This window comes from Prunus dulcis, unplaced genomic scaffold (genome assembly GCF_902201215.1).
Source record: "Prunus dulcis unplaced genomic scaffold, ALMONDv2, whole genome shotgun sequence".
Lineage (NCBI taxonomy): Eukaryota > Viridiplantae > Streptophyta > Magnoliopsida > Rosales > Rosaceae > Prunus > Prunus dulcis.
The window spans coordinates 8,527-22,588 of NW_023010322.1; the positions used below are offsets into that span (position 1 = coordinate 8,527).

Here is a 14,062-nt window from a genome sequence, read left to right on the forward strand (position 1 = left end):
CTCGCGCCGACCTCCCTCCTTCTCCCGCGTCCATCCCTTCTCTTCTTCGTATCTCCGGCCACCGACCACGGCTGTGGATGAGGCCGGTACCAAAACGACCGGGACGACGTCCTCTTCCTTCCCCGACCGTTCCCGGCCGACGACGTCACCTGCGCTGGCCGGAAATCGCGCTGGAACCGACGGTGCTCACCAGATCTTCAAGTCACTCGTTCTCCCTCAATTCTTCTCCAAATTTGTCGAGTAAGGTATGGATTCCTACCTATTTTCCATGCTCTAGCTGATGATTGGATGGGTTTGCATCAATTTTGACCGTAGATAACCCAGTTTTCGAATTGAAAATTCGGCCGATTTTCGGCCACCGTGATCGGCCACTTCCGGCCACTTTTTGGGGCAGGTCCAAGAACAAAAGTGGCTCCAAATATGGTGTTTTACCTAGGGTAGGAGTTTGGAGCCTTGGTTTGAAGTTTTTCCGGCAAAGTGTAATCGCTTTAGACACCCATCGCTGCCGGCTCGTGCTGCGGCGCGTGGGTGAGGGTAGTGCAGTGGCACTGTGTCTTGTTGCGATCCTTATGTTGTCACGAGCGCGTAGGATTTTGCGGATCTCAATTTGGATACCGTTTGAGCCCCAAACGGATTTTCCATATTGTGCGATTTCCGGGTTCGATACTGCTGAACCGTTGGATCGCGCTCAAATTCAGATATGTTGTTTCAGGTAATTTCAGAATCGTGTAGGATTCGACGGATCGTGAATCGGAGTCCCGGATACTCCGAAATCGCGAACCCTGGGGCTAGGGTTTGGAAATTTTATGATTTCACGATCGGGGTCAATCCGATCGTCAGTTTTAGACCAAACTTGCAGGACATGGTTCCTTAAACGTGAGGAACTTAAAGGAACTCTCAGATTGGTCATTGGAGGTCATGGACCCATGGGATTCCGTATCGACCAATATGGAACTTTATCGCTTAATGAAATCTCGAGTCCTTTTAGACGGTTTTAAACATCTGAAATGCCTAAGTGGGCAGAAAAAGTAACTTTAAAGTTAGTGCGTGCACTTCTAGAAGTCGGGGGTCGGGGTTTTACTTAAAAACTTATACCGAGCAGTTTTATTAATTAAATATTCATGATGGTTACCCATGCACCCGGGACCAGGCAGACCCGCAGAAGCGACCTACAGGAGGTCTAGCTAGCTTGGACTAGGAGTGAGTGTACTTTTCTTTTATAAATGATTTTTATAAATGAATTTCATTATTTGATCTTGAATGAGTTTAATTGATTGTGAATTTTCCTAGTATGGTTTGTGAAGCCAAATGTCTTTATCTTTGTACTGCCTAGTTAACTATGCTAAAGAATTATAGAGAGCAGAGTCTGAGATTTATATCAGATAAAGTGGCAGTACAGTTTCAGATTTAACAGAAATGCATAGATTTATCAGATCTTTCAGAAATATTATAATATTATAATATTATATTTTCTCAGAGTTCTTGATTTAATAAAAATTCAGTTCTTCAGCAGATTTTCCAGAAATGTTATATATTTTAAACCACCGTGAGTACCCATCTATGGTTATTACCCTCAGTTATGCCGATGTCTACGGACATCCAGTTTACCCTCAGTTTTGTCAGTGCACTTGACATTTGCCTCACGAGTTTCGGGGACGCTCGGACCGTGAGTGCCAGGATTTGCAGCTCGGTTTGACTTGGTGTCGCCGATGTCTGCCAGGATTTGCAGCTCGGTTTGACTTAGTGTCGCCGAGGTCTGCCAGGATTGCGGATCAGGCTGACTACGGTTCCCTGAATCCTGCCAGTTGCGGCTCGGGTTGACTTTGTGTCACCGAGACCTGCCAGTGGATCAGGCTGACTATAGTCCCTTGTATCCTGCCAAGATTTGCGGCTCGGATAGACTGTGTGTCGCCGAGACCTGCTAGGGGAATTGAAAGAATTACAGGGGTACATCCGAGTGGTAGTTTTAATTGATTACAGTGCTTTTATGCGAGGTTCGAGTACATTGCTTTTATGCAAATTTGATTACAGTATTTTTTTATGCAAGTTTGGATTTCAGTGCTTCTTGCAAGTTTTATTGCTCTTGAATACGATTGCATATATTTATATAAATATGTCACTGCGTTGGTTTTAATATGCTTCAAAAGTAGTTTAGATATTCAATTTTACTTAACTATTTTTACAATGGGGGCTAGTATATTCTTAGGATATTTTATGAGCCCTTATTTTTGTCCACTCACATTTTCAAATGTTTTGCGCCCCCAGGCTGTAGCGTGCACAGGAAAACCACCACCGAGCCATCTTGCCTTCCGCGCCATATCATTACAAAAGTGTGGGTTTGTAAAAAGATTAACTTACCTGTATATTATTAAAACTGCTCTGATATTTGCCCTAGATGGAGAATTGAACTGGGTATTGTATCTTAAGTATGCTGGCTGTTGGTTGTATGGATATTTGTGCTCGTTTTGACAAGTGTAAGTTTTGAGATTGAACGAAATATAGGGGAGATTTTGCTGAAATTTCGGTAGGAGTCAAGGTTAAAATTTCAAGTAGAAGGGCAAATAGGTCATTTGTGCCCGACCTTCGCCAAGTGTCGGACACACACAGGGTTCGACTCGAATTCCAAAGCGGAATTTTGTTCGGGTCCTATCATCGTACCCTTTCCAGCTTGAGTTAATAAGTCCTTAGGGGTGTTCTACACCTAGTGCCCTAAAGCCTTAGTGGTTTGGGAGTCATTGACCTAAAGCTCTCTACATGGGTTGGATCGAAAGCTTAAGAGAACCGACATTGCACAACCACTGCTGTTACTGAAAAAAAAAAATTTGAAAAAGAAAAGAAAAAGAAGAAGTGTGAAGTTAGTATGTGAAGTATGAATAACGGGGATGAGAAGTAAGGGTTTTGGTCGAATCTCCTTAATTATGATGGATCACTTTACACCAAAGAAAGTTTATGAATTATTTTCTAATTGACTCTAAATGGCTTAGACTCTGTAGTGGGATTGGTTGGAACTTTTGAAAATACGTTTTGGTTTTTAACATTTTCTATGGATTGCAACTTGAATGGAAATTTTGTTTAGCTAGGTTTTATTTAAAGTTTTTAGTTCGTTAGTTTTTGTGTTTGTTTTCTAGATTTGCTTTGCTTGAGGACAAGCAAAAGCTAAGTTTGGGGGTATTTTGATGGGTATATTTTATATTATATATTTAACCCCATTCTTAGTATATTTTGTTTAATATTTTGGAAGAATTTTGATACTTTGAATTATATTCCCAATATAAGTCTTTCGACTTCCTTTAGAGCAAAACATAACCAAATGGAAGAATTTTGGAGTAATTTCAGTTGGAGGACGTTAGTGAGTCACTTAGCTTGATCGTATTGAAATTTTAGATTTTTCTACCAAGCGGTTATTTTCTGACAATAAAATAAAGGAGCAGTGCACGGTGTTGGAATAGTGGTCTTTTGGGTTTTTATTGCATTTTGGTGCCCAAAATGACCTTGGATGGGTTTGTGGCCCTCTGGAGAAGTGTTCAGAATGTTTTTATCTTTAAAATAAGCTATCTTAAGCCAGATTTGGAGGAGATTCGAGGCCAAAATGTGGCTGGGCAGATTGTGGGCAGATTCTCCTAATCCAATTTGGACTTTATATCTTAGTATTATTTTATTTTTTAACTTAGTTTCCTTGTGGGGATTGGGAAACTGGATTTTAGGGGGTATTTAAGTTGGTTTTCATAGCAATTTTGGGACTTCTTTTTTGGCTTTTGAACGGGACATTGTGTAGAGCAATTGTTAGGGTTTTAGAGTTTTTGCGACTTTAAAGTGTTTTCATTCTTTTCATTCTTAATAATATTTTCCATGATTTCAATTATGAATATGCGTAACTAATTTTCTTTTGCTAGGGTGAAGCCTTGAAACTTAGCATGAATATGTAATTTTTATTTAATTGCTTATGATTGATTGCATGCATATTTTGAATTGTTAATCATTGTTTTAAACTATCTAATTGTCTTAATGCCTGATCACCATTAGGATCTTTAGAAAAGTAATTGGATGCAATTTTGGTCGGAAGGTTCCCTGAAATTAATGCTGGCTTCTTGTGATTAATAATTGTAATTTCACTTAAGATGAACACCATGTCTTAAGGGTCGTATGGTTTTTCAAAGGGTTTTCACAAAACCGTCCGGATGGGTTGCATGTTAGATGTACGTTCTATGTTGGAGGTTCCAAGTAGAATTTAAATTAGGAAAACCTAACCTTCAAAGTGGCATGTGCAAATCATAGGTAATTGGTAAAAATTCATAGGATTGCTATGTGATGGTGAAACCCTAGTGCTTTTATAAATTGGTACTTAAAACTCTTTCCTTCAATCGTAATTGTTTTTGTTTAAAATTTGTTTTTAGTATCAAACAATTTCATAATCATCTTTCTCAACGTTTAATTTTAGGTAGTTAATTGGAAATTATTTTTACATAAATTGCTAAATAGTCCTTGAGGAGAACGACCTTGCATGAGCATCTACACTACAATAGCCTTGTATTCTTGCAAGTATTTTATGTGATTTTAACCTTATTTGAGTGGATGGTAAAAATCGTATCAAATATAATAAAATAATATGATATTTGGCATTTCGGATGAAGTTAAATTTTTGTCTAAAGTGTCAAATTGCCACATAAGCCATCAAATTTAAATTTAACTTTTTTGCATTTGACATCTCCCTTGTTAAAGCATCTCTAACCAATATGTCAAATTGCCACATGGACATGAAATGGTAAGAATTGAAGGTTAAAGTTACTCCAATCGAGTAGTCAAATCATACATGAATTTGAAAGTTGGAAGAGATGCAAAAAATAACATATCAGAAAGGTTGATGTCAAATATATTTTTAGTCATAGACCCCACTATTATTTATTCTATTTTAAACTTTACGCATCAGCCCTATTTGCTTTTTTAAATAAAATAAAATAATATTTGGCATTTCAGGTGGAGTTTAATTTTTTTCCAAAATGTAAAATTGCCACATAGGCCATCAAATTCAAATTTAACATTTAACATTTCAATGAAAATACTCATATGTCAAGGTAAATTCCTTCGCTATATGGATTTTAAAATATGTTTTTTTTAATCCACCCTTGCAATTTTTGTACCATGGAGTCCTGGTGACTGTAAATAAGTCAAATTAAATCAGACAAAGGTGATTGCTGGTCCGTTTTAAAATAAAAATAAAAGGTAATTGCTGGTGTCTCGAATCGAACATTCAGACGAGCCCCAGGCCCCACTAGTCGTCCCGTATCCATTGACTTCACCATAGACCTGAATTGTGTTAAGAGACATGCTCTGCTTCTCTGGTGGAACTTCAGTCTGGTGGAACTTCAGCCTGTAGCTCCTCCTCACTCCTTCAGCTGCGAGTTCACATACACCCAGGTCAGGCTCCAACTACTAATTTCTCTAACACCATCTCATGATTTCTTCACATTTTGTATTTTCCCATTGTGATATAATCTTCTTGCTCTTAGTCATGTTGTTGCTGATGATGTTGTTTGGCTAAAAAAATTTGGTAAATGCTGAAGGGAATTACAAAAGTTGTACTTTTGAATACTTGTAATATATATATATATATATATATATATATATGTTAATATTGAGGCAAAATAAAAGATTAGTCAGCTCCATTTATGATACCTCTGTAGTCGCAGATTTGATGTTTTTGTTGGAATTGAGGGTTTCCAGGATCCTCAAGTGAATTAGGTGAGGCTTTGTAGGCAATGGTCTAATTCTGCTGTTTCTGAGAGGGGGATGAGGGGGGAAGGAAAATCAGGGAAAGATAACATTAAAGATTAAAAATTTGATTCTTAAGTTTTTTCTGGATACAAGCCATATTGGAAGAGGGGGGATTCAAACACAGGACCTCAGGTACAGGATAACTGCTCTTAACCATCAAATGGGTATTTTATATGTCGAAAACTATCAGACGTTTGATTAAGTTTGATGGCTGGTAACAAACTTGGAGCTCTCAGTCGCTCGAACTCAGTCCCTCGGTTGAGCAGCTCTGAATAAAATATTAGACAGGTCAATTTATGATCCCTCTGTATAGTATAGTAAGTCATTTTGCAGGTGAGTTCAAATAAGTGACCGAAAAAATGAAAAAGTAGATCAGCAATAGGTAAATGTATTTATCTTCTACCAAATTGCTTAATTGCCTGCACTGTCTCCTCTCTCCAGCAGATTGCTTTGTGAAATTAATCTTATCTCCATTCTCCTGTAAGTTGGCACAACGATAAACCAGTCTGAAATGGCATCGAGCACGCAAAGAGACAGCTCATCTCTTCCTCCACCTTCTCGATGGAAATATGACGTCTTTCTGAGTTTTAGAGGTGAAACACGCAAGACCTTTACAGCCCATTTACATAAAGAACTGCTGGATCAAGGAATTACGGAGACATTCTTGGATGAAACAGAACTTCAAGAAGGAAAACCAATTTCTGAAGTCTTCTCAGCAATTGCACAGTCAAGATTTGCCATTCTTGTGATCTCTCAAGATTATGCTTCTTCAACGTGGTGCCTCAATGAACTTTTAAGGATTTTAAAATGCATGGAAGGGAGGGGTGCAATTCTACCAATTTTCTATTCTGTGGAACCCTCCAATGTTGGAAAACAATTAGGGAGTTTTGAACAAGCCTTCACTAAACTTGAAGAAAGGTTTAAGCATGACATCAACAAGGTGAAGAGCTGGAGAGATGCTTTAAGGACAGTGGCTAAAATCAAAGGGTGGACTACAAAGGATAGGTTAGCATTACTTCTTTTTCCCCTCGACTCAAAAGCTCTCCTTGGAGCACATATAATAATTGTGAATTTATATTTTATATATCACCTTTGTAGGAGGGAAAGTGACTTATAATTCCGTTCTATTTGATATAATTTTGTAGTGACATTTAATTTGCCTGGACCTCATGCATGAAAATCGTACAGAAAAATATTTCATGATAACATTCATATTACCCATTCATAAAAAAGAATTTATATGGGAAGGCTAATTTTATTTTATGATAAACTAAAAAATATACTACATTGTTTTTCATTACTGCAGAAGAGGATTGGAACTTGGGAACATTGGGAAGAGAAATTTTTACTCTATCCAATGCTCTTTGATTATCTATACACTTTTTAAATCATTTTTATCACGTATTGATGAAGTTTCTTTGGCTTAATCCAAAATATGCATCGTAACAGTGAGGAGTTCTTAATTTGAAGTCAGATGCTTTCGTAACAGAGGGAAATAGTTTTGAAATTTTTTTTGGGTAGCTTTCTATTTCTAATCATATTTTAGGTCCACAGTGAGGAGTTCTTAATTCGAAGTCAGCTGCTTTCTTGACAGAGTTAATGATATTATGGACAACAACTTATTACACTAACTTTTGACGATAACTGATGTTGAAGTGATTCAGTTGTTTTCATTCTGCGTCTTCTATGAACTTTTTTTATTCATAGCAAGTAAAAATTTTCGTATCCATTGGTATCTCAAAGTTGGTGTTTTTTTAGCATTATTGTTCCATTAATAAGGTGTTCTTAGTTTTTGGGTTGAATGGCTGTGATGCAATGGGTTAGCCCTGAGTCCAATCCAAAACTTCTTATAAAATGCAGGCAGAGCTACCACTCGGCTACTAGAGGTGGTGGCAAAAACACAAAATGCAAAGTGTATTTTATCACTTTTTGTCTATTTATTACTCATATTAGTTCAGCCATGCATGACCTTGATTATTGTCTTTTCCTCTTGAAGATATGAACCACAGCTCATCAGAGAAATTGTTGACAAGGTGCGAACCTTAGTACGTCCTACATGGTCGGAGCCTGAAGAAAAGCTGGTTGGAATTGATTCAACATTGGAGCATCTACGTAGGCTTCTAGATACAGACACTGAATCAGTTGATGTTCGTTTTATAGGGATATGGGGGTTGAGTGGGATAGGTAAGACAACCATTGCTGAGAGAACTTATGCGAGGATTCTTCATAAATTTGAACGCAGCTGCTTTCTTGACAGAGTTAGAGATAAGATTTCTCAAACAGATGGTCTAAAAAATCTAAAAAGAGAACTTTGCAAGAGCCTTATGAAAAGAAATATAGAAGACTGGGCCTTTGATATAAAAGGCACAATCAAAAGGCTCTTATCTTGCAAAAAAGTTCTTCTCGTTCTTGATGATGTGGACGATAATAGTCAATTAGAAGACTTATGTGGGAACCAAGATGGGTTTGCTCCAGGGAGCAGAGTCATTATTACAGCAAGAAGTGAACGATTGCTAAGTAGACATGGTGTGGACAGAACATTTGAGGTGCATAAGTTAAATGACCAAGACGCTCTTCAACTTTTTAGCTTGAAAGCCTTTGGAAGAGATTATCCAGATATGCCCTGTGTAGCTCTGTCTAAATGTTTTGTGAGTTATGCCAATGGCCTCCCATTAGCTCTTAAACTCTGGGGATCATCTTTGCGTAAAGCAGATCAAGATGAATGGGGAAGTAAATTGGGTAAACTGAAAGATAATTTTGATGGAAAAATTATGGATAGGCTTAAAATAAATTTTGATGGATTAGATGAAGAGGAGAAAAGTATTTTCCTTGATATCGCATGCTTCTTTATGGGAAAGTACAAAGATGAAGTAGTTGAAAGACTATGCGGCTCTCGTTCCAGCGTAGACAATGCTATAAAAGTTCTCATTAGGTGTTCTCTGCTAACAGTTTCAGATAATATGGTGTGGATGCATAATTTGTTACAAGAAATGGGTAAAGCAATTGTTCGTGGGGAGTCAAAAGAACCTGGTGAACGTAGCAGGTTGTGGCTTTCAAAGGACATCTTTTATGTTTTGAGAAATAATACGGTAAGAGCTTACATGGATACATCAGTAACACATGAATCTAGCAAAATCAAGAGAGTATAAAGCAGACTATTAAGTTTACTTACCTTACTTTCCATATAACGTGCACATCAGTTACCCTTTATGATGTTTTGCAATTGACTTGTTCTTTATTCTTGGTTATTAGGGGACATCAGCAGTTGAAGGCATTGTCCTAGATCATCGTGAATCAGAAGTGTGTGAATGCCATCCAGAAGCCTTTTCAAAGATGTTTAATCTTAAATTTCTCAAACTTCATAATGTGTACCTTCATAAAGACCTCGCATGTCTTCCTAACTCCTTACAATTTCTTGAATGGAAAGGTTATCCTTTAGATTCTCTCCCCATAGATTTCAAACCGGATAAGCTTGTTGAACTCAGCATGTGTCATAGTAAGATTGAACAGCTTTGGAGTGGAATAAAGGTACAAGTCCAAGTCTACAACTGCAACATATAATGTATTTATCAGAGTAAAATGTAAGCTTCTCCTGAATCTAATTATTATCAATTTCTTGTGACTCTAACAGGATTTTGACAAGTTGAAAGTCATCAGACTTTGTCATTCAAAAAGTTTGACCAGCACTCCTGATTTCAAAGAGGTCCAGAATCTTGAGAGGCTAGATCTTGAGGGATGTGTAAGTCTAGTTGAGATCCACTCATCCATACGAGTTCTCAAAAAGCTAATCTTCTTGAATCTTAAAGACTGCAAAAGTCTTGAGAGTCTTCCAGGTGAGATTGCAATGGAATGCCTGGAAATTCTAATCCTTTCTGGTTGCTCAAATGTTAAAAGGATTCCTAAATTTGTGGGACATATGGAAAATTTGTGGAAGATTTCTTTAGATGAGACAGCTATTGAAGATATACCTTCATCGATTCAAGGTCTGACGAAACTTTCTGTTCTTGATATTAGAGATTGTGTAAATCTGACTCAACTTCCAAGTACCATTGGCAATTTGAAGTTTCTTAAAAGTCTTAATGCTTCTGGATGCACACAACTGGCAGAACTGCCTGCAAGCTTTCAGGAACTAGTGTCTTTGGAGAAGCTTGATTTAAGTGGAACTGCCATAGAAAAATGGCCCTTTTCCGTTTTTCATTTGAAAAAGCTGAAATCATTTATTTTCCGTGGACCAAAAGGGCGATCACCACAGCCATGGCATGTGTTGCTCCCTTTTAGATGGCCATTGAAGTGTCTTCAACCTATGAGTCAGTTCTTGCCTCCTTTGTCAGGGTTATGTTCTTTAAGGGAATTAGATCTAAGTGATCACAATCTTCGGGATGGAACAATCCTTGCTGATATTGGTTGCTTATCTTCTTTGGTTTCGTTGGACTTGAGTGGAAATGATTTTGTTAGCCTTCCTGAAAGCATTAGCAAGCTTTCTCAGCTTGAGAACTTATATTTGAGTGATTGCCAGAGTCTTGAATACCTTCCAGTCCTTTCATCAAGTAAAAGTTTACAAGTGACTGCCGATTGTTGCACTTCACTAGAAAGGCTGCAACATCCATTGAATTTGGATACATTAAGTTCGTCATGTTTCAATTTGATGAATTGCTTTGGATTGGTTAAGAATGAAAGCCATGATAATAAAACATTGACTATGCTCCGAAAATATCTTGAGGTGCGCTTGCTCTCTCTTTCTCTCTCGCATTCATTCGTTTGTTTGTTCATTCATTCTCTAACATGATGTTTTCTCTTGTATAGAGAACCTCATATCCGGGAGATAGGTTTGAAATTGCAATTCCTGGAAGTAAAATTCCATGGTGGTTCAGTCGTCAAAGAGTGGGATCTTCGGTAAGCATACTGGTGACTCCGAAATGGTGTGATAACAAGTGGATGGGATATGCTCTTTGCGCTGTTTTTGAAGTTTTCAGTAGTGGATGGGAGCTCTCTTGTGTTTTGGAAGTCAATGGGAAAAAAGAGTACCCTGCACCTGTATTATTAACTGATGTCCAGCCTGTGTCGGATCATCTTTGGCTATTCTATGTTTCTCGTGATATAAGCTTTGGTACAGAGTGGCAAAAGAGTTGTGATCAGTCAACATTTTCATTTGAAAGCTCAGGCCCCATCTGGGTCAAGAAGTGCGGTGCCCGTTTGATTTACGAGAAGGACGTGGAAGAGTTCAACAAAGTAGTGGCACAATCCAGCAGCAATGTTGGGGAAGGATCCAGTGGGACTCGTAGATTTGATGAGGAACCACATTTCAAAAGATTGAAGAAAACATGAATTTTCTTCACATACTCGTAATTGCACCAGCAAATTCACCCTTGCCGTGTAACTACCCGCAGTTGGTCCATAATTCATATTTCAGATTTAGGGATATTTGTGGAGTTTAGGAGTTCTTTATTAATTTGTAAAACTTTGCGATATCTCCCTTGTACAGTTTGCGAAATTGCTAGGGACCAGAGTCTACTCCATCAACTTGACACCTCCTGTTTGTGTATATTAATTAGTACATAATTGTTTTTGAGTGCTGTTAAATGAACTTTAAAATTAATTGAGCACATCCTACTACCAAACTGTTTATTGAATTACTAAACCCTAATATAGAGTGACCAAAAATGATATATTGAATTGTGAAACAAATATAATTTTCGTCCCTACTCACCATATTCAACCCTAATCAAACATAGGGAAGAGACCTAACTCCTTTTATCAACTAAAAGTCCTTTGCAAGTTAGGTTAGGGTTTTGTGCAACTCAAGTCTTGCGGCTAGGGTTTGCAAGTGCTTCATTGTCCTTGTTGCTGCGAGAGTACGTATGGAGTTGAGAGCTCTTGGCGGCTTATGGTTAGAGCAGTTGTTGTGCGTCGTGTAGAGTTAAACTCAAAATCCAAACACAAGTGAGAGGAGGTGCTAGAAAGCATAATTGTATATTGATAAAGTTGAACTTAAATAGAATGTTACATCTCCAGACTATGCTGAATTCAAGGACATGACTCCTATAAACTTAATCCATTACTGACACTACTAACAAACTGCTCCACTATTGGGAGACTCCTAAAGACTTGGTTAAACATAACAACGTGCAACATAACTTCCTATAGAATAGGATAATCAGTTTATTTAATTAAAACAACTACTGTAACTAGATAAAATCTTAACACCCTCCCTTAAACTAAATGTTCCTTGAACAATCAGTTTAGAGAGAAACCTTCAACATGCACTACAGCTTTTGTCTTCAAGCAATATCTTTCATAGAGAAGACTCCTAACAATCTCCTTGGCTTCGAGAACACCGGTAATTTGAGAGGCTTGGTTAGAATATCAGCTACTTGATCTTCACTTATGTAGTAAATTAGATCAATTGTTCCATCCTTTGTAAGGTCGCGTAGGAAATGGTAGTGAACATCAATGTGTTTTCTTTTGCCATGTAAAACTGGATTCTTGGACAACTTAATTGCTGAACTGTTATCACAATAGACAGGAGTTGGACCGTCTTGCAAACCACGTAATTCTTCAAGTATCCTCCTCAACCATGCAATAAACTCTGCTTTGGTGGTTGACAGAGTGACAATCTATTGTTTTTTGGATGACCATGAAATGGCTCATGTTCCCATCATAAATGCATAACCTGAGGTGCTTCTCCTATCATCTGGGTCTCCTACATAGTCACCATCAGTGAAGCCAAACAAACCTGATTTAGCTTTTTCTTGTATAATATTCCAAAATCGATTGTACCCTTCAGGTAATGAAAAATTCTTTTTGCTGCCCCAAATGAGGCATTTCCGGACACTCCATATATTTGCTAATGAGACTCACTGCGTGATGTATATCTTGTCTAGTCACTGTCAAGTACATTAGACTTCCTACAATCTGTCTGTAGAGAGTTTGATCAACCTTCTTCTCTCTAGAATTCTTTACTAGTTTCAAACCAATTTCAGTTGGCGTACAAACTGAATTGCACTCCTTCATCACAAACCTGTCTAAGATCTCTTGAACTTATTTCTTTTGTGAAATAAATATTCCAACACTAGATTGTACTAATTCTATACCAAGAAAAAGAGTGCATCAATCCAAGATCAGACATATCAAACTCATGCATCATGGATTTCTTAAAATCATTAAACATGGCCACATCATTACCTGTATAGATCAGATCGTCCACATACAAGCACACGATGAGTATCTGCCCTTCCTTTCCAGATTTTGTAAAGAGTGTATGCACATATGGACATTTTTGAAACCTTATCTTGCAACATATGCCTTTATGCGGCTGTACCAGGCTTTGGGAGCTTGCTTCAGCCCATATAGAGCTTTTTTTAGCTTGTAAACTTGTCTTTCCTTCCCTGACTGAACATAACCTGTTGGTTGCTCAACATAAACCTGTTCTTGCAACTCAACATGTAAAAACACAGACTTCACATCTAGCTAGAAGATAGGCCATGAGTTCTGTGCTGCCATTGAAATCACGAGTCGGATTGTGTCATGCCTTGCCATTGGCGCAAACAATTATGTGTAGTCAACTCCGTACTCTTGCTTGTAACCTTTCGCCACCAAGCATGCTTTGTGCTTATGAATCTCACCCTTCTCATTCAGCTTTGTCTTAAATACCCATTTGAAACCAATCGTCTTGTGCCCCTGTGGAAGTTCTGTCTGTTGTGCGGAAGCGTCAACCAACTGAGAGTGAAAAATAAACAACTACTGGCAGGAGAAAAATTGAACAAAATAATCAACAAGAACAACACCAAGATTTATACTGGTTCGGCAATTGCCTACATCCAGGTTGGAGACGACGGAGTATTCCACTATAATCAATGAGAGAATACAATAGTGTTTACCACTCAATTTCCCAAAGACCCAAATACACCCAACCTCTCACACTCACAAAGGAAGAGAAAACAATGATACAAAGCAAAGAACAACTAGAGAGAATTTGTTTCTCTCTTTGGCAAAATGCCTTTCTTGCTATTTTTCTCTTCTACTCCACACTTGGTTTGATCCTTAGTTTTGGATGCTTCAAATGAAACCATCTTCTTCCAATTTATAGCCAAAGATGCAAGAGTGTGAATGCAAACTCAAACTATTCATATGTTGGCTACCAACCATGGATGGCTACCAAACAATCCACCCATTTTGACAAAGATAGCAAGCCAACATTGATTCACATGGGCAACTAACATTGACACACATGGGCAACTCCAAAATTCTTCTACATTTGAGCCAATTTTCAACAATCTCCACCTTGGCTCAA

General features: G+C 37.9%; 1 protein-coding gene across 1 annotated transcript; it reads left to right on the forward strand.

Moving 5' to 3' along the window:
* Window positions 1-5,351: 5,351 nt before the first annotated feature.
* LOC117613450 (TMV resistance protein N-like) lies at window positions 5,352-11,375 on the forward strand. Its single transcript, XM_034342056.1, has 6 exons — window positions 5,352-5,415; window positions 6,258-6,777; window positions 7,769-8,861; window positions 9,025-9,300; window positions 9,404-10,492; window positions 10,576-11,375. The coding sequence occupies exons 2-6, from the start codon at window positions 6,284-6,286 to the stop codon at window positions 11,095-11,097; spliced, it is 3,474 nt and encodes a 1,157-aa protein (XP_034197947.1). The 5' UTR covers window positions 5,352-5,415; window positions 6,258-6,283; the 3' UTR covers window positions 11,098-11,375.
* The last annotated feature ends 2,687 nt before the right edge of the window (window positions 11,376-14,062 follow it).